The 27,747-nt window shown below is 43.4% G+C and overlaps 1 protein-coding gene across 8 annotated transcripts in view; it reads right to left on the bottom strand.

The window, feature by feature from the left end:
- Positions 1 to 235: 235 nt before the first annotated feature.
- Positions 236 to 27,747, bottom strand: part of UIMC1 (ubiquitin interaction motif containing 1) — an 81,266-nt gene continuing 53,754 nt past the window's right edge. For 6 of the 8 annotated variants that reach the window (XM_069972584.1, XM_069972593.1, XM_069972607.1 and 3 more), the window contains 7 exons: positions 25,230 to 25,312; positions 16,083 to 16,245; positions 15,767 to 15,842; positions 9,745 to 9,868; positions 8,557 to 8,623; positions 2,042 to 2,075; positions 236 to 834 (listed from right to left, as the gene is read on the bottom strand). In XM_069972584.1, the coding sequence (XP_069828685.1) occupies positions 642 to 834; positions 2,042 to 2,075; positions 8,557 to 8,623; positions 9,745 to 9,868; positions 15,767 to 15,842; positions 16,083 to 16,245; positions 25,230 to 25,312 (740 nt within the window). In that variant the 3' untranslated portion in view covers positions 236 to 641. Of the gene's footprint in view, positions 835 to 2,041; positions 2,076 to 8,556; positions 8,624 to 9,744; positions 9,869 to 15,758; positions 15,843 to 16,082; positions 16,246 to 25,229; positions 25,313 to 27,747 lie in introns of those variants that run through there. The other 2 variants (XM_069972623.1, XM_069972640.1) reach the window with 2 other exon arrangements.

The following is a 27,747-nucleotide window of genomic DNA, read 5'->3' as shown; positions in this document are numbered from 1 at the left end:
GTAAATTTTTTAGTCTGGAGCCCTGTAATGCTTTGGATATATTGTGGGACAAGTTTGAACTCTTTGATAGCAAGAACCCCATTGTTGCCTTGTGTGTTTATAGAGGGCAGTAAAGCTCCTTCAAGGAGCATTACATGTGGTGGTAGTGGCAGACCAATTTTCTCTATTGGATGTGTGTAAACTCACAATGCAGACTGAGATAAAAGGTACCATATTGTTAAATAAAATAAAATGGTGAAAAGAACTCAATGGCTTTTTATTCTGTTTTATCCAAACTGATATACTGAGTGGCATCTCTTTAGCAGTAAATATAAACATCATAGTGGACGATAAGGAAATAAAATCTCACCATAAATTATATATTTACAATCGAAGGCACTTTACCACGGAGAATATTGCTTGACACAACATACACAACAAAACCATTGAACTATTCACAAAAATAGAGGGCTACATTTGATGACAAACACATCACATCCTTTTGTGAACAAGGCAAATGTTCTTGTCTACTAGAAAAACATACTGGATTTAACTTCATGTAAAAAACTATAGACAAAAGAAAAACTGTTGTGTTGCAGATTTGTACATATGTCAACATTCAATATTTGTTCCTGAATTGTAACATGTAGCGTTATATATTGTTACTTTCTACGCCTCCTTCCTCGGCGGTTGACTCTTCTTCCACTCGGCTGACGACTGAACTGCTTCTTGAAGTCTACAAGGCAATCCGTGGCCTCGGAGATTGATACAAAAGATCTGATTGGAGAATCACTGAGGTTCAGATGCTCAGAGCTAAGGCTGTCGTCATGTTCTTCTCTGGGGGGGCTGGACATACTGTATGGTTATAAAAAGAGAACAAATGTTACACATGTATATATATAGAAAAAGTATTTTTATATTGTTTGTAAGGTACAAATATAGATTTCCTTAATTTCATACATTCTAGTTGTCAAAAAAGTGATCTAACGTAGCACACTGCAATCTACATAACCAGTTTCTCAACAAAATCCCACTTACTATGTTCTACCCCAATAATATTGAATGGATTACTCTGTCCAAAGTACACATGGCACAAGCCTATGGCCTTTCTGCAGACCAAATCCCTTTAGGCACTGGGCTCTATATAACTCATATACATTTGCTCAGGATATATTATACCCTATGAATTCTCTAGAATTGTCATGTAACTATATAACTATATCTATTAGAAGACTACATTCCCATCACTACTCACATGTAAAAAGAAATTTAAAAAGTGGGTGTGGTCTCCTAGAAGACATTGGGGGGGAGGGGAGGGTATCAAGAGTGAGTTTGCCGGTGTTATACTGTACATAAAGCCCCGACCCATGTCCGACGCTGGATTTATTAAGAGAAGCCTGACCTCTGGTGAACCTGGAACAGCCACACGGCAGACTCGAAAATCTACACTAGCATAGAGCTGGTGTAGATTTCTAACATAATTTATGCCTGCGAGCAGTTGTAAGTAATAAAAAAAAAAATCAAGCTTACCCATCAGGGCGTATGTCAGAAAAAATCCAACCTACGCTAGGCTATGTCTATGACTGTTCACAGCAGTCAAAATTTCCTTTTTTGCACATGTGTGAGGTCACAATACACCACATTTAAAGGTCTGTGCCAATTAATATATTCAAAGCAATTTGTTTAAATCTAACAATATTGCTACATCACTGATTAGCAATACACACCTTACACAAACAGAAAATGTATGTTTATATCACTAACAGACACACATTTGGAACAACTGCCCAGATTTATCAAACTGTGTAAAATGGAAACTTGTGTACATTACCCACATCAACCAATTACAGCTCAGTATTTAGCTCTGGTAAAAATAAAAGCTGAGATGTGATTGGTTGCTATGGGTAGTGTACTATTTTACATACTTAGATGAAATGTTAAAACAATGGCCCAGATTTAGCAAATAGAATAGTGTTAGGACAAGTCAAGTCAAAGGAAACCATTTACCTGTTAAAATGGACGATAGCACAGAAAAGATAGTGATTGAAGATAATGAGCTTACCTTAGATGGGAAGGTTCTGGGACATTACTTTTCACTTTCATAAAGAAAAACAAAAGGAGAGAAATGAATGTCAGAAATCATCATGCATCTTCTAAAATTGTTACTTTGGATATACAGTGGTATCTCGGTTTAAGTAACTTGTATTGAGAACATTTTGCAAGAAGAGCTCGCAGTTTTTCAAACTTGTAATTTGGTTTAAGAGCTTTGCTTTGGTTTAAGAGCTCCCCATACTGGGTAGGAGGGGGAGTGGGGGAGGGGCTTGGCATGCACTGGGTGATCTATAGCACTGTACTTTGACCCAGGAAGTCTCCCTCACCTTCCAAAGCATAGCAGATCCACTTCAGGCTGGGGCTTGCATCTGGGGACAGGACTTTGAAGGTAATCTCTTCATAGCTGTAACCCATTTATGTGCCCACATATACCCTGCCCATTCCTTTATGCTCTCTGCAGTCTCTGCCAGCCCTTGGGTTTCCCACCCTTTCCATTACTGCTATAAAGTGCCTGCCATTCACACTGTTGTACAGAACAGTTTCTGTCACTGTCCTCCTGCACAGCTGTGATTCTCACTTCCTGATTGGTCCATGCTTAACACACCTCCCTTTCCAATTTCTATCATGTGACCACACAGACCTCTGACAGCAGCCCTGCTTCTCTATTCTAGCCTGTTGTACTATGCTACTGTATTATGGGGATCTACAGTTCCATCCTCTATCTACAAACTGCTGCTGTTTTTTCAGGTTTATGCACTTAGTATACGTTATACTCCACATGCTGATTGCTATACTGTACAGTAACTTATAATATGGCATATTTAGCTGTTTATAAACGTTTGTTTAATTTGTTTTACATGTTATTCAGAATTAAAAGTGATTATCTTTTTTTGGCTGAATTTTAATTATTTCTTATGGGAAAATTTGCTTTAGTTTAAGAGTGATTTGGATTACAAGCACGGTCCCAGAACGAATTTTGCTCGTAATCCAAGGCATCACTGTATCTGTATATCATACAATATTCTAAAAATACACAGAATTACAGGGATAGATCGTGTGTGTGTGTGTGTGTGTGTGTGTGTGTTTGATGGAGATCCCAACATCGCTTATACAATATAGTGCACAGCTCTTCTTATGCCATTACCATGATGTCATATAACCAGAATGTCTCGCTTATTTTACCTTAATAGGTGGTCATGGGGCATTAAGTGGTTATTAAATAGTTACACAGTTAAAGGGATATCCCACTGATAAAACTGTATTCCCCAATAGAATATAAGTGCCCATGATCACAAAAATAAGGACCTGACTCTTCCACTTGAATGGAGTGGTGGGTTGGCCTGTACTCAATTCTCTAAAAGATATAACAGTGATACCCCCATTCCCGTGCTTGCTGGGATACTCAGATTTATCGCATGTCATAGAAATAGACACTAAAGCTGTAGGGAAGACTCAAAACTTGATGTTCGAGAATCTCTTGCAGTTACATACAAGGAATCAGTGCTGTGTAAGCAATGTAATATATATATGTTTACTATGCTAAGAACTCTCTTGCTGCTGCTCCTATTACAAAAGAAGTCTGTGTATAGTCAGAAAACAAGCTGCGCCATTTTTTTTTTTTTTTTAAAGAAAACATTCCCTGTAGCTTTATGAGGTTTTTATGCTTTTCTTTGTTTTTTTTAATCATTTACCTACTATGATAAGTAACTTAAAGGGGTTGTCCGGCGCTAAAAAATTATTCACAGAATAACACACATTACAAAGTTATACAACTTTGTAATGTATGTTATGTCTGTGAATGGCCCCCTTCCCCATGTCCCACCACCCCCACCCGTGTACCCGGAAGTGTGGTGCGCTATACATACCTGTCACGTGCCGACCACGGTCTCCGATCCTCAGCAGTGACGTCTTCTTCGGGAGGCCGGCGGATCTTCCCGAGTGCCGGCCGCCCTCTGCAGCGTCATCCGAAGCTCAGCCGCGATTGGCTGGACACAGTTATGCTCAGCCAATCGCGGCTGAGCTTCGGATGACGCTGCAGAGGGCGGCCGGCACTCGGGAAGATCCGCCGGCCGCCCGAAGAAGACGTCACTGCTGAGGATCGAAGACCGTGGTCGGCACGTGACAGGTGAGTATAGCGCACCACACTTCCGGGTACACGGGTGGAGGTGGTGGGACACGGGGAAGGGGGCCATTCACAGACATAACATACATTACAAAGTTGTATAACTTTGTAATGTGTGTTATTCTGTGAATAATTATTTAGCGCCGGACAACCCCTTTAAGGTTAAGTGAGAAAGGAGGATTTACAAGTTTATATGAGTTCTGCCTGCATTCAAACAGCTTTTTTCACCTGAATATACTGAGTAAAATCATAGAAAGCTATATGCCCTCCAGCTCAGCATCTCCCCTGCATCCAGACTTAAGAGTAGCATGGGGGATTCATTTTAGCATGTTTTTTTTTTTTTTTTTTTTTTGGTAAATCATGGTTCAGGACCAACACAGAATAGAAAAATATGTAATGGCTACGTAATGTACACTTTTTATCTAGAAAAAAAAACCTGCTTGAAGAGTCCACTGTCTTTTATATAATACATAGTCAACTGGACCCATGAGGTGCCAGAACCCACTGATGGTTTCCTTCGTTATCGGGAATAGTCCCCTTAAATATTTGAAACAACCTGGAGTTGCACTATAAGGCTCATCTCCATACTCACATACAAATGCTGTCTCCAAAAGACACCTCAGCACTGATCTGGATACCACTGCTATGATGACTGCATAACAATACACACAAATATTTAATCCAATTTCGGAAATAACGGTTCTTCTTGTAAAGAACATCCACAGGCACATGGAGACTTCCATGCCATTAATGCTCCACTGGGAAATTTTATAATATTGAATAATATTGTATTGTTTCATTTTATTTGTGCATATTTTGTTTTAACTATAACCCCTTTTCTTTCTGGTTTGTATAAAATTGGTGATGCTTTTTCAATTCTATTTATTGTTAAAAAAAAAAAAAGACTATGAAATAAACAAAAATAATAAAAAAAAAAGACAGCTGTTTTGGGTCTGTTCATCTTTCCCATTACAGAGCAGGGTTCTGGATGGCTAGCAGACTGACCACTGCCATGGGAAAAAATACCCAGTGGAGCATGAAGGGCCTTATAAGTCTTCACGTGCCTTCTGGGGCTCTCCATAAAGAGGACCTGTCACCCCCGGTGACGGGGTGACAGGCTCCTGACCCCCCGTTAGAGCCCCCTATACTCACGTGATCCCGCCGGGTCCCGCTTCTGGAGATGTTTGGGTCACGGAGATATCGGCGCCCGAAGCCCAGCGCGCGCGCTCCTCAGATGAGTCCAACACTCATAGAGAATGACAGGAGAGTCCAGCGCTTCGTCATTCTCTATGAGCATTGGACTCCGAGGAGCGCGCGCGCTGGGCTTCGGGCACCGATATCTCCGTGACCCAAACATCTCCAGAAGCGGGACCCGCCGGGATTAGGTGAGTATAGGGTGCTCTAACGGGGGGTCGGGAGCCTGTCACCCCGGCATGGGGGGGTGACAGGTTCCCTTTAAGGAGAAACATTACTCCTCCAGTCCTACAACAGAGGCTCCCCTGCTAGCCAATGCCTCACCCAGTACTGATGAGAGGCAACAACCCTCAAACCTAAACAGCTGTCTACAGTTGGGTAATACATCCTTTGATGAAAGATTCTGGCTTGGCTTTTAAAATCCTCACTCATATTCTAAGGACCCTATTACACCAACAGAATATCTGACAGATTTTTTTAACCAAAGCCAGGAATGGACTATAGACAGAGAACAGGTCATAAAGGAAAGACTGAGATTTCTCCTGTTTTCAAATCCATTACAGGCTTTGGCTTTGTTGGTGTAATAGGGCCCTAAGGCTTCTTAAAGCAGCCGAACATTGGCTTACGGGGATGCCACCAAGTCGTAAGAAGGTGGATATTTTGCATAGCCCTTTTCCTACTTCAGGCTTCCAATTGCTAATGAGAGTTCTTTATTCTGCAGTGAAAAGGGTGAGGAATTCAGCAAAAGACCTACAATCTTCTCTGCAGGCCCAAAGGGCTGCAGACCCTGCTGTTACTGCTCCTGTTTTTATCATGCTCTTTATCCATAATTCAGGAAATGGGATGAAAATGCTTTCTGAAGGTTCCTCCTAAGTAGACGTGTTAGGCCTTATATAGGCAAATGACTAATAAATCAATGTACAAGCTGCAGGGATGTGAAATGGTTAATCTATTGCTGTCTCACAGCGTGCTCTAGAATCTCTTCTTTGATTTCCTCCTCAAAAAAACTCCAGGAATGTATATTGTAGGTGTATATCAATATACAAAACAAATAATAGTAATACAATAATAACAAAACTATTTTCCCCTTCAACTACCCTTCAAAAAAAAAAAAAAAAAGGAAGGAGGGAGGCACTACCCAATTAACACTAACCCCCTCTACTTCCTTACACCACCAGGGAAGATATAATTAGTATGACTCTCAAATACACCCCCACCCCCGGGTGCATCCTATAGTCCGGTACGCTTTGAAGTCTAAAAAAAATACAATATTACATACTGGTAAGAAACTACAAGTAAGTCCATGCTGTCATACTGCTGTAACAAATGCTGCTTTCGGCATATCCCCGTCTGCCCTCAGTAAAATGAAAGAAAAGTCTGTAAGAATTATTTTCATTAAGAAGGTATTCACAGGGGAAAGCTAGTAATGAGCGAAGCTCTACTACATGCTCGTGGTCAAGGGTCTACAAAATCAACACAAGACAAGTCCTACACAGTGGCAATGCGTGGCTTTCTGTAAAATGAACAACAAAACTAAAAGTCTCATAGGGAGTCTCATAAATATCCTTTACAATTCTCCGCATGCCAAGTTAGGTTTTGATTGTGATGTAGAACATTTCCCTGGTGTTTTTCTTGTCTGTTTTTCATCACTGTTTGAACAATTTAGAATTAAAATTGCCATTTAAAACTATTTACATGGTGCTGCAAAAGTTTTGTTGCTTGGGCTTTGATCTTGAATTAGAAGTACAAGAAGGGCTTGTAACAGCTTTAGCGTTACTTTATACTTCTAAGGAAAGCTACTCTGCATTTACCAGTAAGGGTATAAACCCACACACCGTATAAGCAGCGTATTTACTGCTGCGATACGCAGCAAATACGCAGCAAACACGCAGCAAATACGCAGCAAAAACGCAGCAGATTATATCTAAATAACTGAACACAGCATCAAATCTGTACGAACAAATCTGCTGCGTATTTGCTGCGTATTTGTTGCGTATCTGCTGTGTATACGGTGTGTGGGTTTGTACCCTTAAGGGGGAAATCCGCAGCCAAACACCCCGGGCATAGAGCACACATAGGGCATGCTGTAAAGCCTCATCTTCCTCCTCCTCCTCATGCAGTTCCCTTCCATGTAGGATTAGCCCCAGTCCCCCAACCCTTATTTCTTAAAGGAAAACTCAGCACACAAACCTGACAATATGTACCTGTAGCAGCAGAGCTGCTGATTCCGGCACAGTCTGCTTATTTCTCTCCATGGCACCATCTTGGGTATTTTGACCAAAAACTAGTAAGTAAATTAGCACTTTTGTGCACTGGGGACATTCCTCAGCCCCTCAGTGTATTGACCCACCTGTCCCAGATCTCGCGCTTGCGCAAGCATGAGATCTGGTGTAACCAAGGAGATGCTAAGTACGCATAGATGAATATGTATAATTGGAGAATTTACATATTACATATTCAGTCAGTACTGAAAAACAGCGCCACAGAAGAAAATAAGAATACCAGTGCCTTCCTTTTTTCATCCTCATTCACTGCCATTTGGCTGTAATTTGATTTTTGGTGCACAACCTACAATGGAATTTTGCCATTTCTGAACATGGCCTGAGTATTTTGACCAATGAAGCAGATTTCCATCACTCACTTTTTACTACCACAGATACAGTCATGTTTAAAGCAGATCCTACAAATAAATTATGGAAAATAGCTGACTTTTTCTATAGGAATACATATGTCTAAAGCCATGCCTGATTCGTTCCTGCTACTGACTAGATAGGACAACCTTTGGCATAGGCCAACTTAACATATTCTGCAACACAGACTGGATGAACACGCATATATACACATTCATTAGCTTTTGGCCACATGATCATATAAGCAAGTGATAACAGCCAAGAGTCACCTATGCCAAAACCTGCAGTTTATTGCTACACAGTAAAAGTCCTCATTCACTTTAAAGAAAAGTCAGCTGAACCTGCTGACTTCAGTGTGCTCAACCGGCTGTCTATGTATATCAGGAGTAAGTCATAGTGGATTTTAACTACTCAATCCTATTGTTTTGAAGAGATACGCTGCCATCAGAGCTGTGTAAGACTCTGAAATCAGCAAGACTCCCATACAGAAATCTGGTGTCTATAGCAAGCATTCTCCCTACTACCGGTATCATAGAAAAAATCCACAAAAAAATGGAATGGCCATGTTACAAGGCATACCTGCAAACGAGGATTCTGACTGCTCGAGCATGCTTAAGAGTCTGCAGTTGCCCCCTGGATACTCCTGCTGAAAATCAAGCACAGACAGCTGTCAGAGAAAAGCTACCAGCTAGATTCTATGATACAATACACTAAGGTAAAACTACAGAAGAATATTACCAAGGAAATACAATGTCTACAACTAGTGCTAGTGCATGAATCACAGTAATGACTGGAGAACCAAAAGTTCATAAACACCATTCAAAAGTACTGCAGATGTCATCTAAGAGATACACAAAATCTCATGTACTATAAATGAATTGTTCATTAAAGGGGTAGTGCGGCGCTCAGCAATTATTCACAGAATAACACACACTACAAAGTTATACAACTTTGTAATGTATGTTAGGTCTGTGAATCGCCTCCTTCCCCGTGTCCCACCACCCCCACCCGTGTACCCGTAAGTATTGGTGCATTATACATTACCTGATCCGTGTCGCGCATGTCCTCCATCTTGTGCCAAGCATCCCCCGTCTGCCGGCCCTCCTCTGCCGCGTCATAACTGTGCTCAGCCGCGATTGGCTGAGCACAGTTATGCTCAGCCAATCGCGGCTGAGCATTGGATGACGCTGCAGAGGGCGGCCGGCATTCGGGACAGTCGGAGCTTTTCGCCGTCCGAAGAAGACGTCACTGACTGAAGATCGGAGACGGGGTCGGCTGTTTGTTCGTCCGAAGAAGACGTCACTGAATGAAGATCGGAGACGGGGGTCGGCACGTGACAGGTATGTATAGCGCACCACACTTCCGGGTACACGGGTGGGGGTGGGGGGACACGGGGAAGGGGGCCATTCACAGACATAACATACATTACAAAGTTGTATAACTTTGTAATGTGTGTTATTCTGTGAATAATTCTTTACTGCCGCACTACCCCTTTAAATGACTTTTCCCCAAACAAGGATTGATTCACACAAAGTACAGTTTTGCTATAAAGTTCCAAAGAGAAGCTATATATTCCCATTCACACGGAGCAGTAAAGCACTGCAGGATTTACAAGGCATATTGCATTGTAGCTATTGTCCCATCAGTAGTATTCTTGTGGCATCTTTTCACTAATTTTAATGTGGAGATAACTTCTACAAACAGTAACTTTTTCTATTCACAACTGTACATGAAGGCAATGACTGTGACAAGATGAACACATACTACCTTGTTGCTTTTGATTTTCTGGCTCTCCTGGGTTGCCAGCATTGCAGTCTGCAAACAGTTGTCTACATGCGCTTGATACTCTTTCAGTGGTACTAGTGATTTACATAGGTAACACTTCTCACACCTATGGAACAAAAAGAGCAAGGAAAAATGTATCGTCAAGACATACAAAGATGTACATGGTTGCATAGCAGATATTCTGTCTACTTTCTAGTTTCTGTGGTGTAGTGGATCAATGTATTAAAACAAAATACAAAACTATGATGCAATTATAAAAAGCAAAGGGCTCCTTTACTTTTTGGGCCGTAAGTAGTGTTGAGCGGACGTGTCAAACTGTTCAGGTTTAGCAACATGCTCCGAACCTGAATGCTTAGCATTTTATTCCCGGCATAAAATACTACCATAGAAAACAGGGGCAGAATCTAACTAGAACCAGCCTACATCCCGATACCTTGTGCTTGTACCAATTGTGAGCATTTATTTGTGACAACCATGATATTTTGTGTGTAGCTGCTCCACAGTACTGTACAAGCACAACAAATGTATATTTTTAGAGATCGGGGATGTGAGGTATGGATGCTCATGGAAAATCCTTAAAGGACACCTGTCACCCCCCGTGCCGGGGTGACAGGCTCCCGACCCCCTGTTAGATCCCCCTATACTTATGTGATCCCGCCGGGTCCCGCTTCCTGAGCCGGTCGAGCCACGGAGATTTCAGCTCCCGAAGCCCAGCGCGAACGCTGACAGCTGAGTCAGATGCCCATACAGAATGAATGGGGAGTCCGATTCTCTATGGGCATTGGACTCATCTCTCAGCACGCGCGCCAGGCTTCGGGCGCTGAAATCTCCGTGACCCGACCAGCTCAGGAAGCGGGACCCGGCGGGATCACGTAAGTATAGGGGGATCTAACAGGGGGTCGGGAGCCTGTCACCCCGGCACGGGGGGTGACAGGTCCTCTTTAACAGCATACAGGACAACAGGTTGTACAAAATCTCACTAACATGCAGTGGAAAAAATCCATGAATATATGAGGGCATACTGATTATTATTATTATTAGTCTTAGAGGAGTGATTATTATTATTATGATGTCAGCTGCAGAAACTTAATCTTTCAGACCAATATCTTACAAAACAGAAGGCCAAAATAAAGCATACAGCATAAAATGTTTCTACAGAGCATTGTCATCACACCAATCCAGCATTACAATAGTTTTCTATTACAAAGACTGCTACAATGGATTAGATCATCGGCAGGGCTAACATGGAGTTAAAAGATGTTGTGCTTGAAGTGCTACCCACATAATACTTCAACTGAAGCACACCAATGCTACTTACTTAACCCGTAGGGTGTCACGGACTAAAGTCAAAATAGGCAAATACTTTCAATGTAAAGTATTGTGTGTATTAATACACAATGGACTTTGTACGTTTTGATAAACCAGCTTGCAAGTATTGTAGTTATAAATGTATACCTTCAATGCTTTGTTTAACAGATTGAATACAAAATATGTTCAGTAGCTTGTGGAAAGTATTGTATGCATTACAGCTAATACAGTAATACTAAAAAGCAAAGTCTGGGGCAAAGAGCAGACGTGCACAATACATACATAGCACCTTTCCAGTCCTCAATTTGGGTGTGGTTTTGCTGCTCAGTTTACCTTTTAAAGTGATGTCTGAGGCTTCTTTTAGGAGAAAAGTTTTTTCAATAGTTGGTGTACAGTGTCAATGAGGCCCCAAACATCACTTAGAGCCGTATTACACGGCCCAATGACTTGATGTATACGAGTGCGGATCTGCTAGATTGGTGCTCGCCTACTGAGCCCATATACAACAGACCTTCTAGCTGTCGGCTGTACATTGCTATTACATGGCCGATGATTTTAAGTCAGGACCTGAAGATAGGATCAGCTGATGATCATTGCCATTGGCTGATTTTTGTCTTTATTACACGGAACAATGATCTGACAGATCGACCTGATTCCGCAGATTATTGCTCTGTGTAATAAGGCCCTTATAAAGGTAATTTTGCAATGTGCAACAGATGCTGTAGCTGCTGCGAACGTCACCTCTGCTAATAGGGGCAATATCACTTTAAAGTGACACTCCGGCCAAAATGTTACCCTGATGGGACACCAGATCCAATCCCTGCTGCATTGCCGATTAGCACAGCGCTTGCTGCTAACTCAGTGAATCTCAGTTACATTAAGAAACTGACCTTTGGGCTCACAACCCTAGCACTAATTGGTTGGTCACATTGCAGGTGGAATCCAACCTAAACTAACATTCAACATTTACTCATACAAGGTAAGCTGTCTCTCTGATGTTCTTGACCAAGATGTTCCTGACCTCAGAGCTATATTCATGCTGTCACACCATTGATATGGCATCAGCCTGGTTCTTTCTATGCACTCAATATTGAAAAAACTACTCTTTCTTCAACATGGGAATGTCTAATAAAACCTGAGTCACGTAATATTTGCTTACCATGGACAACCTGAGACTGAAAGCATGGTGGCCTGTACGTTAGCCTAAACCATTAATTATGATTTTCCTTTAGCATTTTTTTTATTTTAATATCAAATATATAGGTCTTTATTAAAGTTGGTTACAGAGGTAAATCCTATCTCAGATATTAGCTGGTAATACTAGCTTGCTTTGGTATGATTTTACCAGTATTATACCTACATTGCACAAGTTTGCATGTAAAAGGTTTGTGGGTCACTTCAATTTACCAGAAAAGAGCAATATCATTCCAATGTAGCTCCTCTGTATTTTATACCACATACTATTCATAAAAGTAACAAAAATACATTCCGCTCATTAAATCACCATCTGGGGCTTCCCTACACGACCCTAGGCAAATCGCAAATTGCTTCCGGGATTTCTATTGCTCCCTATATTCTCTGAGAGGCCATTTTGCTGATCTTCCCCCCTCTCGGTTAGAGGCCAAAATCAGAGACTACGTTGAGACGACGGCTCTGCCGGTGATTGGTGAGGAATCGAGAGAGGCCCTCAACTTGCCGTTCTCCGTAGAGGAGCTCACCACTGCGGTGGTCTCCTCGAAAAACGGCAAAAGCCCCGGGCCTGACGGGTACACCGCTGCCTTTTTTAAGGCCTTTAGGGGTCTTCTCACTCCTTTCCTCACTAGAGTTTTCAATGCGATCTCAGCTACTACTCCCTTTCCCCGGCAATCCCTGGAAGCCCATGTGTCCGTGCTCCCCAAGCCTGGGAAGGACCCCACTCAGTGCGGCAACTATAGGCCAATATCGTTGATCAACTGTGATGTTAAACTGTTTTCCAAATTACTGGCCGTCCGCCTTAACGTTGTTATCCCACAGGTCATACATGTTGATCAGGTGGGGTTCGTCCCGGGTAGGGAGGCACGGGACAACACTTCACGCACTATTAACCTGATCTCCTATGCGAGGTCGGCTGGTGTTCCCTTGTGCTTACTTTCAGTTGATGCGGAGAAGGCCTTCGACAGGGTCCGATGGAAATTCCTGACAGCTACATTGGCTCAAATAGGACTGGGTGATGATTTCATCTCGAGAGTCATGGCTTTGTACTCCAGTCCTACCGCACGGGTGCGGACCAATGGGATCCTGTCGGAGGCCTTCCACATAAAGAACGGAACGCGACAGGGGTGCCCCTTGTCGCCCCTGTTGTACGTTCTCGTCATGGAGCACTTGGCCATCGCACTACGGACTAACTCGGACGTGGGGGGGGTGGTGCTGGGGCACCGTCATCACAAGCTTGCCCTGTTTGCCGATGATCTATTGCTCTATGTAACACAACCGCACATCACTATTCCCTCCGTCCTCCACGAATTTACTGTCTTCGGTAGGTTGAGCAATTTTAAGGTCAATATTTCTAAAACAGAGGGCCTTAACGTCTCCCTATCAGCGGAGGACTTGTTGGTTACCCAATCCAACTTCTCCTTTCACTGGCAGCAGGGGAGTATAAAATATCTAGGGATACAGATCCCGGCCAGACTGGAGCTTTTGTTCACTTTGAACTACCTTCCCATGCACCGGAAGACTCTGGACATGTTACAGGCTTACCACCGCAAGTTCCTCTCATGGTTTGGCCGAATGAATGTCCTTAAAATGGACGTCCTCCCTCGCTTTCTGTATATTTTTCAGACCGTCCCGATTACTGTCCCTGCAGCCTACTTTAAACAATTGCAACGAGCATTCTCCCGGTATGTGTGGGGAAACGGTAAAGTGAGGATTAAAACCCAAATTCTCACGCAACCTAAACTCAGGGGGGGAACTGGCCTACCTGACTTGCGGTTATACCACGAGGCAGCTGTTCTCTCCAGGATCGTTGACTGGGGGCGGGGGACGACGGCTAAGCAATGGGTTGACGTGGAATCACAAATTGCGTCCATCGACCTAAGTGGGGCCCCGTGGATCACTAAAACTGACAGAGACGCATGGCCCTCTTGGGCCTATCTGACTAAGCACACATTTTGCATCTGGGACAAATGGGTGACGCGACATCGGTTATCTTTCAGCCCGGGTCCTATGACCCCATTATTCTCTAACCCATCCTTCCCTCCTGGCTATGCCAGCCAAGTATTTCTGCTGTGGGCGCGAGCGGATGCCCCTAGGCTCCATCATCTTGGAGTGATGTCCTCTGTCCCCTCTTTGCCCGACCTCCAAGCCCTATGCCCTGACAGAGTGCTCTCATGGTTTGCCTATAATCAATTTGGCTCCTTTGTGCGTGCCTCTCGGATGGGGTCCCCCTCGAGCCCTGACTTGACAGAATTCGATCACTGGATCTTGTCTGCTGAGGGGAGTCCAGGGACACTGTCACGGATGTATTCACTACTCCTATCCATTTGCAATACTTCCAGAGCGTCCTTCTTTGCTGCTTGGGAGAGGGACCTCAATGTCACTTTCTCAACAGAAGATATCTCTAAGATTTGTACTTTCTCTCACGGCCTGTCCCTGGACTCCCATTCAAAAGAGAAGAGCTACAAAATACTGTCCAGGTGGTATAGGTGCCCCACACTCCTGCACCGTTTATACCCGGAGGTGTCAGACAGATGCTGGCGATGTAACGTGGATGAAGGCTCTATTCTGCACATCTGGTGGGGCTGTACCAAACTGAGACCGTTTTGGGAAGGGGTCCTGAAGGTCTACGAGGCTTATTCGGGTAAGACACTGGCGAACACACCTCAGGTCGTATTGCTGTCCCTGCTGCCAGGCTCGCTGGCGAGTCAAAAAAAAAGCATGCTGAGACACTTTCTGGCAGCGGCTCGCACAGTCATCCCGAGGCATTGGAAGACGGACCGCTCCCCCTCATTATCTGAGTGGTATAGCGAACTCACAAATATCCAAAGGGCGGAAGAGTTGGTGGCTGAGGCGCAGGATCGCTCTGGAAATTTCTCTCAGGTTTGGAACCCTTGGATTCTGTTCGTAAACTCTCCTACCTTTGCTAATCTGCTGTGTTGATTCTCATCTCCTGCCGGCTTAGGTGACGATTGGGAAAGGATCTTCTGCTACATTAATAACCCCCCCTCTTTCTGCCCCCCTCGGTACCCCCCTTCTCCTCTCCCTGCCCCCCTACCCTTCCTTTTCCTCGGTCTCGTTAAAGTGTGTTTGGTCTTAAGTACGTTTGTTTCACGTTTCGTCTTCAGCGTGTTGTCTTGTGTGTGTCCTCTTTTTCCCTAGCAAGGGGTCCAGGCTTTGGCTCGTTAGCTGGCGCTGTGAGCTCATGATATCTTTCGAGCGCTTTCTTTTTCCGGAGGCCTAGCTTTTGTTCAGACGAGGTGTGTGTTCATTTTTGTTTTTTTTCTTGTTCTCTACCTGGACTCACCATTTGTATCAAACTGACTGTTTTCTACATGTTTCTTATTCTTTAAGTCTTTGTATCTGCGCATAGCTTTTCTGTTTTCAGCTTGAATGTACTTTGTGTATACAATGCAGATTGTGTATGTATGTTTTAAAAATTTTGGAAAACCTTAATAAACTCAGAGTTAACATAAAAGTAACAAAAATGAGCATACCTACTTACTTGCCAGAGTCTGCAGAGGGATTGCTGAAGGTAGAACTATTGTGGCTTCTCATCAATTTACTTCTTGGTCTCAAAACTAATAAAAAAGGAAACAATCTACATTGATATTACATTACAGCTGACACCTAAATATAAACGCACCATGTGCAATACTATTACCATATGAACAGGTATTTATACTGTTGATATAGAACACTGGCAAAGCTACAAACTTTTTGATCTTGAAAATGAGGCAAAAAATATATAAAAACCATTAATAACTATAAAAATTCTTTTGCAATGTTGTGTATTATATAGAATTAGAACCTATACTAACCAGTCATTTCTTGCTGCCCATCTGTCCCATCACAGTATGCTGCATGCCTCTCAATCTGGGTGCAAGGGAAGTTACACCCGCACATTGGGCATGCCACATTTTTGGAAGACATTTTATCCAGGCAAATAATGTCATCATCCGAAGGACCAGCGGAAATACAAGCCTTAAAAAAAGAAAACAAACAAAATGGAAATGTTTGTACCTAAGCTTGTATTCCTACTTGCAATATTTTTCATGAAGATGATTTATGCCCTACAAGTTGCCAACATTGTGGGTTTTACGAATTACATCCTTTTTGGCATATAGTAACATACAGCAGTGTAAATAAAACCATTTGGTGATACATATATATTATATAAACACACACTGTCCAATATAACTAATAGTTATTTCTTAACCTCTTAGGGTGCGTTCACACTACGGAATTCGTGCGGAGAACTTCCCGCAGTTATCGCCACTTGACCTCGCGCGCTCCCACTTGAATCTCCATCCGTCCCATGGAATTTATTCTATGCTTAGGTGGATTCCACGTCCGCCCAAAGAAATGACATGACTCTATGACGCGGATCCATTGATTCTAATGGAGCTGTGTCACAGAGGGGAGGGGGTTCCCTCCAGTGCTTTAGCCTTGGCTGGTAGCCAGTAATAGACTGGCGCCGTGCATGGGAACAAGGTTTAAAAAAAGGTGTTCTGCATCAGCTTTTCTACGTCGGCGCCTGTCTATTCATTGGTAACACTTAAATCGGCTTTACCATCAGGTACATTCACTCTCAGTAGTTGCTAGACTTATCTAACCTCTTAATGATGCATGCCGAGTATTCCCATCATGCGCCATTAAGGGTAAACAGAGAGGGCTCCCAGCGTGAGCCCCCTCTGCAGCCGGGGGCCACGGGTATTAGCTGTCGCCGCCGCTAGCTGCTGTCGCTGCTCCCGGCAAATTAATTATTTTAAACCAGCTATCAAAGCTGACAGCTGCATTTAGGCCCCAGTCACACGTCCGTGTCAGTCAGGAAATCCTGATCAGGAGGCCTCAAATGGCATCAGGAAAGTATCAGGATTTCCTGACAGTAATCTGTTTTTACCTTCAGGAAACCATCAGGAAAAGCCGTCAGGATTTCCATATCAGAAGAAAAAATAGGACATAATGGGAGATGTAGTTCTGCAAACTGGATGGTCACAGCTTGCAGAACTACAACTCTCATCATGCCCTGCTGACAGGTCATGATGGGAGTTGTACTTCTTCAACTTGGATGATCACAGGCTGCAGAACTACAACTCCCATCATGACCTGACAGTAGGGCATGATGGGAGTTTTACTTCTGCAACCTGGATGGCCACAGGCTGCAGAAGTACAACTCTCATCATGACCTGTCAGCAGGGCATGATGGGAGTTGTACGTCTGCAACCTGGATGGCCACAGGCTGCGGAACTACAACTCCCATCATGACCTGACAGTAGGGCATGATGGGAGTTTTACTTCTGCAACCTGGATGGCCACAGGCTGCAGAAGTACAACTCTCATCATGACCTGTCAGCAGGGCATGATGGGAGTTGTACGTCTGCAACCTGGATGGCCACAGGCTGCAGAAGTACAACTCCCATCATGACCTGTCAGCAGGGCATGATGGGAGTTGTACTTCTGCAACCTGGATGATCACAGGCTGCAGAACTACAACTCCAATCATGACCTGTCAGCAGGGCATGATGGGAGTTGTACTTCTGCAACCTGGATGGCCACAGGAGGCCTCAAATGGCATCAGGAAAGTATCAGGATTTCCTGACAGTAATCCATTTTTACCTTCAGGAAACCATCAGGAAAAGTCGTCAGGATTTCCTGATCAGAAGAAAAAATAGGACATGATGGGAGATGTAGTTCTGCAAACTGGATGGTCACAGCTTGCAGAACTGCAACTCTCATAATGCCCTGCTGACAGGTCATGATGGGAGTTGTACTTCTGCAACTTGGATGATCACAGGCTGCAGAACTACAACTCCCATCATGACCTGACAGTAGGGCATGATGGGAGTTTTACTTCTGCAACCTGGATGGCCACAGGCTGCAGAAGTACAACTCTCATCATGACCTGTCAAGCAGGGCATGATGGGAGTTGTACTTCTGCAACCTGGATGATGACAGGCTGCAGAATTACAACTCCCATCATGACCTGACAGTAGGGCATGATGGGAGTTGTACTTCTGCAACCTGGATGACCACAGGCTGCAGAACTACAATTGCCACCATGACCTGAGAGTAGGGCATGATGGGAGTTGTACTTCTGCAAACTGGATGGCCACAGGCTGCAGAAGTACAACTCCCAACATAACCTGTGGGTCGGGCCGATTGTTAGGGCTTGTAACCATGGAGGTCCGGGGGGGGATCTATCCCTGGTGTCTGGAGGGGGGATCTCCCCCTGTGATGCAATCGCGGAGGGAATATCCCTTGCACTGAGCCGACCGGGGCTCAGCGTCAGAATGACGCTGATCACGGCTCAGCAATCAATGTATCTAGTCTGCAGCAGACCAGAATAATAGAGCACCGATCTGATGGATCAGTGCTCTATTATATACACAGCACTGATCTTAATGGGAGATCAGTGCTGTGTACGTAGAAGTCCCCCAGGGAGATCAGTGCTGTGTATATAGAATTCCCCCATGGGGCTTCTAATTAACCTCTTAAGGACGGAGCCAATTTTCATTTTTGTGTTTTTGTTTTTTCCTCCTTATGTTTAAAAGGCCATAGCACTTGCATTTTTTCACTTATTTTTTGCGTCACTAATTGTACTTTGCAATGGCAGACTTAATTTTTGCATAAAATTGAAAAACAAAACATAAAACAATTCTTTTTCTTTGGGGGGGGGGGGGGGGGTTCGTTTTCACTCCGTTCGTCCTATGGAAAAAGTGGAATGGAGAGAGGTAAGAGCTTGTTCAAACTTGTGTTGCTTGGCGTCCACTTTTTCCGCCGGTGGCGCCTGCGGGGTCCGGGGGGGCCCTTTAGGGTCTGGTCCTGTGACAATGAGGTTGCAGGGCCATTCCGTGGCCCCCCTTCTCTGCTTGCGCACGTTTTGCGGGGATTGTGGTCGCTGACCGCCACAGTGATGTTTTTTGGTTAGGGACTCATGTGTATTAGAAGATCAGTGTAGCTGTATTACACGGCAACAATCCATCAGATCGGTGCTCTATTGCTTTGGCCTGCTGCAGACCAATGCAATAGAATACCGAGCCGGGATCAGCATCATTCCGATGCTGTCGGGATCGTGGCAGTTCAGAGCGGGGTCGCGGCGCGCCCCCCCTCTGAACTCCCTGAGCGGACGCATGACGTACCCGTACGTCATGCGTCCTTAAGAGGTTAATATATGTGGAAAAAAAAGTGTTTTTATTAATAAAAAATTCCCCTCACCTAATAAAAGTTAAAATCACCTCCTTTTCCCATTTATAAATAAAAACAAATTAATTAATTAACATATTTGGCATTGCCACGTGCGTAATCACCCGAACTGTTAAATTATCGCGTTCCTGATCTCGCACGGTAAACGTAAGTGCAAGAACCCACCAAAGTGCAAAATTGCGTATTTTTGTTAAAAGTGTTATAAGGATGGGAATAAGACATTTAAGTTTTTTTTAAAAGGTTTTAGTTTTTTAAAAGCCATCAAATAAAATAAAAGTTATACAAGTTACATATCCTTGTAAAAAGTACAAAAATTATCTAGTGTGAACAAAGTCTCTTATACCCTGTGTGTGTCAATTATCCGCACAGGTGATGTGCACTCTCAGACTCCCAGGCTGCCACTAGCCCGTACATATGCAACAACATCGGATATAAAGGTGCTGGAGTGCCGTATAAACGCGTACAATACTGTTTATGATTCCTTATATTTTCAGAAATAAAGGAGAGGTAGACTCACGTTTCAGTTGCTGAATTTTTATCCGTTTTATTTCAGAAATTTTCGCATGGTGAATCCATACCGGTAGCTAGTGGGCTCTCTCAGGTGTGCATAGAACGGAGTGGGCGTTCCTTACTGCCGTGACGCGACGTTTCGGGGCGGACCCCTTACTCATGCGTGAGTAAGGGGTCCGCCCCGAAACTTCGCGTCACGGCAGTAAGGAACGCCCACTCCGTTCTATGCACACCTGAGAGAGCCCACTAGCTACCGGTATGGATTCACCATGCGAAAATTTCTGAAATAAAACGGATAAAAATTCAGCAACTGAAACGTGAGTCTACCTCTCCTTTATTTCTGAAAATATAAGGAATCATAAACAGTATTGTACGCGTTTATACGGCACTCCAGCACCTTTATATCCGATGTTGTTACATATCCTTGTAATCCTATTGACGTGAGGAACATAGCTAACAAGTCAGTTTTACCATAGGGCAAAAAGCGTAAACACAAAACCCCTCAAAATAAAAAGAATTGCACCTTTTTTTTCAATTTTACTGCACAAATGATTTTTTTCTGGTTTTGCAGCATATTTTATGGAAAAATTAAAATTGTAATTGCAAAGTATAATTGGTGTTGCAAAAAATAAAGGCTCATGTGGGTCTGTAGGTGAAAATATGCGCTATGGCCTTTTAAACACGAGGAATAAAAAAACAAAAGAGCAAAAATGAAAACTGGCTCTGTCATTAAAGGGTTATAAACCTCTCTATTGTTTATGACTGTCAATAACTAAAAGAACCTATATTTAATTGTCCCGCCACCATTCTGGTCCTCAACCCTAGCTTTATTTACTTATGTACTATTGTCAACCACGGCAAATTAAAAATGTATTTTCTAATACACCAAGAAACTAGGGAAGAAGCCATCTCTAATGCCCAGAAGGGTTTGGAAAAGTGCTCACAATTTTTCACAACTGCAATGTGAGAAACATTTGCTCACCACTTCACACTGTACAGCTTTGCAGTTCTCATGCTTCCGAGGTGCCTGTAACATTGCTTTACCTGCTGTAATTTCATTTGCGAATTTGTCTTTCAGCTTCAAAACTGACACAATTAGAAGGAAGGTGGAAAAACACTGAATGCTATTGGATTTTGTTGCTCAAATTGAGTGCAGGGGAAAATGCCCCAAGCATGTCATGTAGGCAGCTACTGCAGAACATCAATGAGCAAACAGTATATCCTCACTGCAGAATGGTAGTATAATGCCGGAGAATGCTGAACTGCTGTACAAAGGAATCCCACTCTTACAACCAAGTCAGCTCTCTGACAATAGCAGTTAAATCCCTCAAAAACAACCTTAATTTTTTAGTGATCAAAGGGATCCTGTCACCCCCGCATCCGGGCTAAACCTATTCGACCCCCCTAATAGACACCCCCAAGATTAACCCCTCCTGCCGGTCCTGCTACGGAGAAATCACTGCTCCAGTTATTTCCCATGTACATCGGACTCATCTCTTCTAATTTGCATATTGAGCGCATGGAGGAGCGGGCTGCAATTTCTCTGCTGCGGGACTGGCATCGGGACCAGCAGGAGGAGGTAAGTATAGGTGGCTCAGGGGGTTGGGTGGGTTCTGTCCCGGGTATGGGGGTGGCAGGTTCCCTTCAAAGAGTATCTGTCATGAAAAATATTTTTTAACACGTAATCATGTCAAAAGTTATTAATCACAGCGGGTTTTAACTGTGATCAGAAAATATAGCTGGATACAAAGTGCGTCAGCAGTGTGATTCTTTCTCTGGCTGTATCTCTGGTAACGACTAATTCTGACAATACCTTCCTCTGTCTGGATCAAAACAACAGGGTTATAGGGTGACCTTATTCGACTCTTGTCCTTTTTCAAACGTATTAACTATGTAAGTCTATGAGGCTACAAAGTAGGAATCAGCGGCTGGAGAGATATAGCCGGGAAGAGCGCAGCAGCATGATCCAGCAATAAGACCCACTGTGATCAATAACCTCTGACAAGAATGATGTCAAAAGTTATTTTTCATGACACTGACTCTTTAAAGTGCTTACGATTGCTAAGATTAAGGGTATGTTCACAATGAGTAAAAGCGGCGGAGACCCTCACCACAGAATCCTGTCGACCTCTGTGTCTCTATGGGATGATTCATGCGCCTTCGCTGCCGCTCTCTGCTCAAAGAAGATGTCAATTCTTTGAATGGAGAGCGACAGAAGTGGAGACGCACAAGTCATCCCATAGATTAACTGTGTGACACTAAGGGTCCTATTCCACGGGCCGAGGAGGGCCCGATCAACGATGTAAATGAGCGGCGATCTGCTAGATCGCCGGTCGTTTACTTGGCCTATTCCACGGCCCGATGATCGTTGAGCGAGGTCTGCAAGGACATCGTTACCGATGTCCTTGCAGCCCTTGCAGCAGCAGTAATACATTACCTGCAGGTCTTCTCCGCGCTGTCTTCATCCCAGGGTCCCGCGCGCTCTATCTTCTGAATGGCCGGTCAGCTGGCAGGCCACACTCAGCCAATCACAGGCCGCGGCAGTCCCGGCCTGTGATTGGCTGAGCGCTCCGTCAGCTGACCGGCCATTCAGAAGATAGAGCGCGCGGGACCCGGGGATGAAGACAGCGCGGAGAAGCCTGGACAGGTAATGTATTACTGCTGCTGTCAAATCGTCGGTCGCCCGCGGCGCACCGCTATTCAACCGTAGCGATGCGCGGTGGGGGAACAATGATTTTAGGTCTGGCTCTAAATGAACGATCAGCCGATGACACGATCATTGGCTGATCGTTCTCTTTATTTCAACGAACGATTATCGGCCGAATCGGGCCAAATGGGGCCGATCCGGCTGATTATCGTTACTGTGGAATAGTGCCCTAAGGCAGACGGGATTCCATGGCAGGAAGCTCAGCCGTGGAATTCCGCCTGTTTTGCTCAGTGTGAACGGGCCCTAATTCTGTGTAAACCCTTGCCTCCCTAAAAAAATGAAGGCAATGAGGCAAAGTGAATGAGGAGTCACATGACCTCAGACAGAAAGTGACTGTGGGGGAACAACGGCTGCAAGGGATGATCTGATCATTTTGGATCTGCAGATAAGGGGAGGACCGGTTGCATTGTGCTATATTCTATATGAGGCTGTGTGTTCAGGTGTTTATAAGAATTAGTAGTGGGCGGAATGCAGCAATTTCAGAGGGAATAGTCCATTCATTATGTGTGTGGGGGTGCCCTGATTGTCCCCTAAGGGCAAATGTTAAGGAATTTAAGGCCTGGGCTAATTGATATTTCTTTTCTAACCTCAGAATGAAATAATACCTGTAGTTTAATAGAGAATATAAAGACAAAAGAATGGTATTATAATAAAAATAAGTTGGAATGAAATAAACCTAATGTTGTGATGAAAAACATAGTGGTAAGAAGCGGTAGACAGGCTCCTCTGAGTTGTAGCCCAGATAGAAGCACTGGGTTTCAGAAACAATGGAAAGGAGATTAAACTAGGAAAGGGAAAATGAAGATTAACTAGATTTCTGTCATTTTCACACTCCATTTTGCCGTAAACAGTGGAGGCATACGTCAGGTGGCTTTTCCAACATATTCAGTGAAAAAAGGGCCTTAGAGCAGGGAATTAGAAGTGTTTTCAAGCATGAGGTGATGATCCCAGCCAGGCAGCACTAGTCCAAGGTCACTGAGAAAAACTGGGACCTACAAAACAGTGTTGGTTTTGTTCAAAGGTAAAGAACAGAACAGGTTGTTTTTTGTTTTTTTAAAAACCTTCGACTACCCATAAGTGCCAAGAATTTATATAATATAAGATAATACAAAACAAGGTTACTTGGCTACTTACAACTTACTTTTAGATGTTTGCTAATTTATGTAAGTTTGCGGTTTCACAAATTAAAAATAACCGTGTAAATTCAAAACAAAAACAAAAAAAAAAGGTGCGAACTACGGCACTCCATACTTGTAAAGAGATAAGACCGGGAGAAAACAGGGGGGGACCGCAAACCTTTAACCCCTGTCTTTTCAAGGAATTAACTCTGCTTTATTTCATAGACTTCAAAGTAAGTGGTCACCATGGAAACACAGGGTGGTGGAAAATATTAAAGGATAACTATATGAGCTTAGATTTTCCCTCTTTTAAATGAAAAAAAAAAACAAGGAAAAAAAACAACACTGTTGAAACTGTTATGTATGACCTTGAAATAAAGAAAAAATTCCCCCCCCCCCTCCCCCCCCCAAAAATTGCTATTTGTTGAGTTGCTTTTCTGCTAAATTGTTACTGTGCTGTAGTGTAACCCCGCCCCCCTTTTAAACTATTTGGCTGGAAATCGTACTGGGATTTTCAGATATAAAATCTAACAGATTTAAAATGCTAAGAAATAAGGAGATGGTTCTTATAAAAGATCATAACAATACCCCACACAAGAAAGGGGATTATAAAAAAAACTACATTATTTACATCCACTTCATTATTAAAGGGGTAGTGCAGCGCTCAGAAATTATTCACAGAATAACACACATTACAAAGTTATACAACTTTGTAATGTATGTTATGTCTGTGAATCGCCCCCTTCCCGTGTCCCACCACCCCCGCACGTGTACCCGGAAGCATCATCAGCCGCTCAGCTGCGATTGTTTGAGCAAAACTGTGCTCAGCCAATCGCTGCTGAGCACAGTTATGACGCGACAGAGGAGAGACGGCGGCAGCGATTCGGCCGGCCAGCCGAAGATGACATTTGGCACAAGATGGCGGACATGCGCAATACGGATCAGGTAATGTATAATGCACCAACACTTCCGGGTACACGTGCGGGGGTGGTGGGACACGGAAAGGGGGCGATTCACAGACATAACATACATTACAAAGTTGTATAACTTTGTAATGTGTGTTATTCTGTGAATAATTTCTGAGCGCCGCACTACCCCTTTAACATATATTTATTTATTTGGTTATTCTTTATAGTCCCATGTACAAATTCAGATAAGATAGCTGCAGATAGCTTACTCTCCTAATCCACCCCCATACATATGCACCTTTTGCTCAGGTAGGCGTACATGGCAAGAAGAAAAATGTGGTATGTTTTCTTATGCAAGTGATGGACACTGGAGGAACAAGGGCAAGGGGACCCTTGTTCTCCATTTAGTTGGACATACATTTCTCAGATAAGAGAACAACTTTAAAATATGATCATAAGACTGCACTTGTTTGGTCATTTTCATTTCTATGTGCTTTTCATCCCTCTAGTCAGTGTTACCTCTGGCTCTGGGACAATCGCTATTTCATCAGCATGGTCCTCTTTGTCAGATTCCTCCTGCTTAGCCGGACTAGACTGCGTTTCTGTAGAGCAAATAACAAGGTTAAACAATACTTCACACATGCTCAAGACTGCTACATGCCAAACTTTCAAAATTACATTCTTTTCCATCAAATAAAGAAACAACAAAAAAGGAGAATTTATACAACCCTTCATTTAAAACATTATGTAAATTCATTAAAATCTGCCCTGACATGACTTGACATTAGCTTCTTGGGCATCCAGCCTCACGTTCAATCCCCTGTGAAGTATCATTAATGGGGAGCAGAGTATAACAGGGGAACATTGTGCTCAGAGGATAAGCTATCAACACCACTATTCTGCATTCTGTAAGTTGAGAGGACACATGACCAGAACAAAAAAAAAAAATATATCAGATTGAGAAAGAAACAGCACTAGCAGTGTCAAGAGACCAAAACAAAGCATACTACCATAATAAGTCCTGCATTCTAATACGCTGGTTTGATTAGAATGTCCTATAATCATTATTGGACTCATTTGTATAATTAAAAAGAGCCCACAAACACTGCATGTGTGTGTGTGGGGGGGGGATGCAAATGAGCACAGATCCGCTCGATTGGCACTCACTTGCAGTTCCTTTCCATGGCACGACAAATCACAGAGCCCAGGCTTCACAAACAATCCTTGTATCCTTTGTGCAGCCCACAAAACTGACAGCACAGCTATATTTATACCTATGCTGTTTGTTTAATGATTACAAGCAGCAGTGTATATATCCCCGCTGCATGTGATCCAGCATCCAGGACTCCCGTCTTCAATCTGTATCTTCAGGCCCCGTCTCCTCTGGTAATTAATCACAAGCAATGCGGATGTAAGAATACACATATACATATCTGTACTGTCAGTTTTCTTTCATCATTCTTACATTCCCTGTTTACACAGAATGATGTGTGCCCAACAACCATAAATTTGAAAGCTTGCTCTAAAGACCCAATCAGCCGAGAATCAGGCGTTTTCCTGCTCTTTTTCTGATCAGTGTTACTTTTACACAGGTCGATTATTGGCCACACTCCTGGTCAATATCTGGCTCTTTACAGTACCTAAAGATAGCCAACTGGACTGCACACCCAACTGGATGGTATAAAATGTTTAAAGTGACACTGTCACCACCATTTTGCATTATGGCAGAGGTGTAAAGGGGGAATTTAGCAGTTTTCATACCTTATTTTATATCATACGTCATTGTGCTACCTGAGCAAGGCTTCACTATTGCAGCGCCGCATAGCCCCACCTACATCGCTGCCGTAGGCACTCTCTGTGGCATCATCAGCACATAGACCTTTAGGCCAGCCCATTCAGATGGTCGTCAGGGGGGGCGAGGCCTAGGCGGCTATGACATTACAGAGGGACGGGTCTACTGTGCCTTGTTGGTGGGGCTAAGTGGTACTTCTGTCGAAAAGCCCCGCCCAGGTGGCACAACCCGCAGATGATAAAAGATCACTTAATTGGAACCAGCACCATGACATATGATGTAAAATAAGGTATGAAAACTGCAAACTTTACCCTTTACACCTGTGTAGAGAAGTGATAATGCAAAATGGGGTGACAGTGTCACTTTAAATACAAAGCTGCAGTGTTTGTACAACCATAGAATTCAATTTCTCATTACTGTTTAGGTTTGAGTCCAGGCAAGACTCTTCAGGCATTCACTCAAGGAAGCACTGGCACGTGATAAGCCATCATGGGAGTACCTATATAGACCCAGGCAGTCTTGTTATTATAGCACATAAACAGTAGATCAAGTTACAAAAGCTTCAATAAAAATATCCACAATGTTAATCTTGAATCAATGTACTAAAAAAAAGAAAAATCGTCACACCCGGTAAAAAGTACTGCATACATAACTTCAATGTACATGGATGGATGATGTTTAATCCTTCCATGTCTTGTAACAAAATCTGAAAAAAATGATTAGACGGAGCAATGGTGTTTGCCTTGAGAGGCTTCCTTCATAGCTGTACAGAATTTCTGCAGCTGCTAGTGTGACACCATGTTCACCGACCTGCTGCATTCATGCAGATTGTCGGATGGTGCTTACAATAGCAGCAGCAGCTGTTCACATGCACAGTAATAATACAAAACAGATAAACTCTGCGGGTCTGTGAATGTGGCCATTAACAAGCAGTTATAAGAACTCCAAATTGTCTTCAAAGAAATCTTCAGAGCGCTGCGGATTATATTTAGTCGTCATAAATACAGCTATAGAAATCTGTGTTTTCCTCACTTCAGTTCCATTGTTCACACCCTGAAAAGGCCGCCACTTTTAGTGGCAATACATATAGGGTCCTCTTTCCCATGTGGTTATGCACCATTCATCCACTCTACAGAAACCAGCATGGATAATCTTCGTCAAATGTATCCATTGCTAACACTTAACTTTCATACAGATTCGCATTATCTGTTGTCGTATACATGATTCTAGCTGGTCTGCTTTAAA

This window comes from Dendropsophus ebraccatus, chromosome 1, assembly GCF_027789765.1.
Source record: "Dendropsophus ebraccatus isolate aDenEbr1 chromosome 1, aDenEbr1.pat, whole genome shotgun sequence".
Taxonomy (NCBI): Eukaryota; Metazoa; Chordata; class Amphibia; order Anura; family Hylidae; genus Dendropsophus; species Dendropsophus ebraccatus.
Note: the sequence above shows the minus strand (reverse complement) of the source record. Positions and strands in the feature narration are given on the sequence as shown.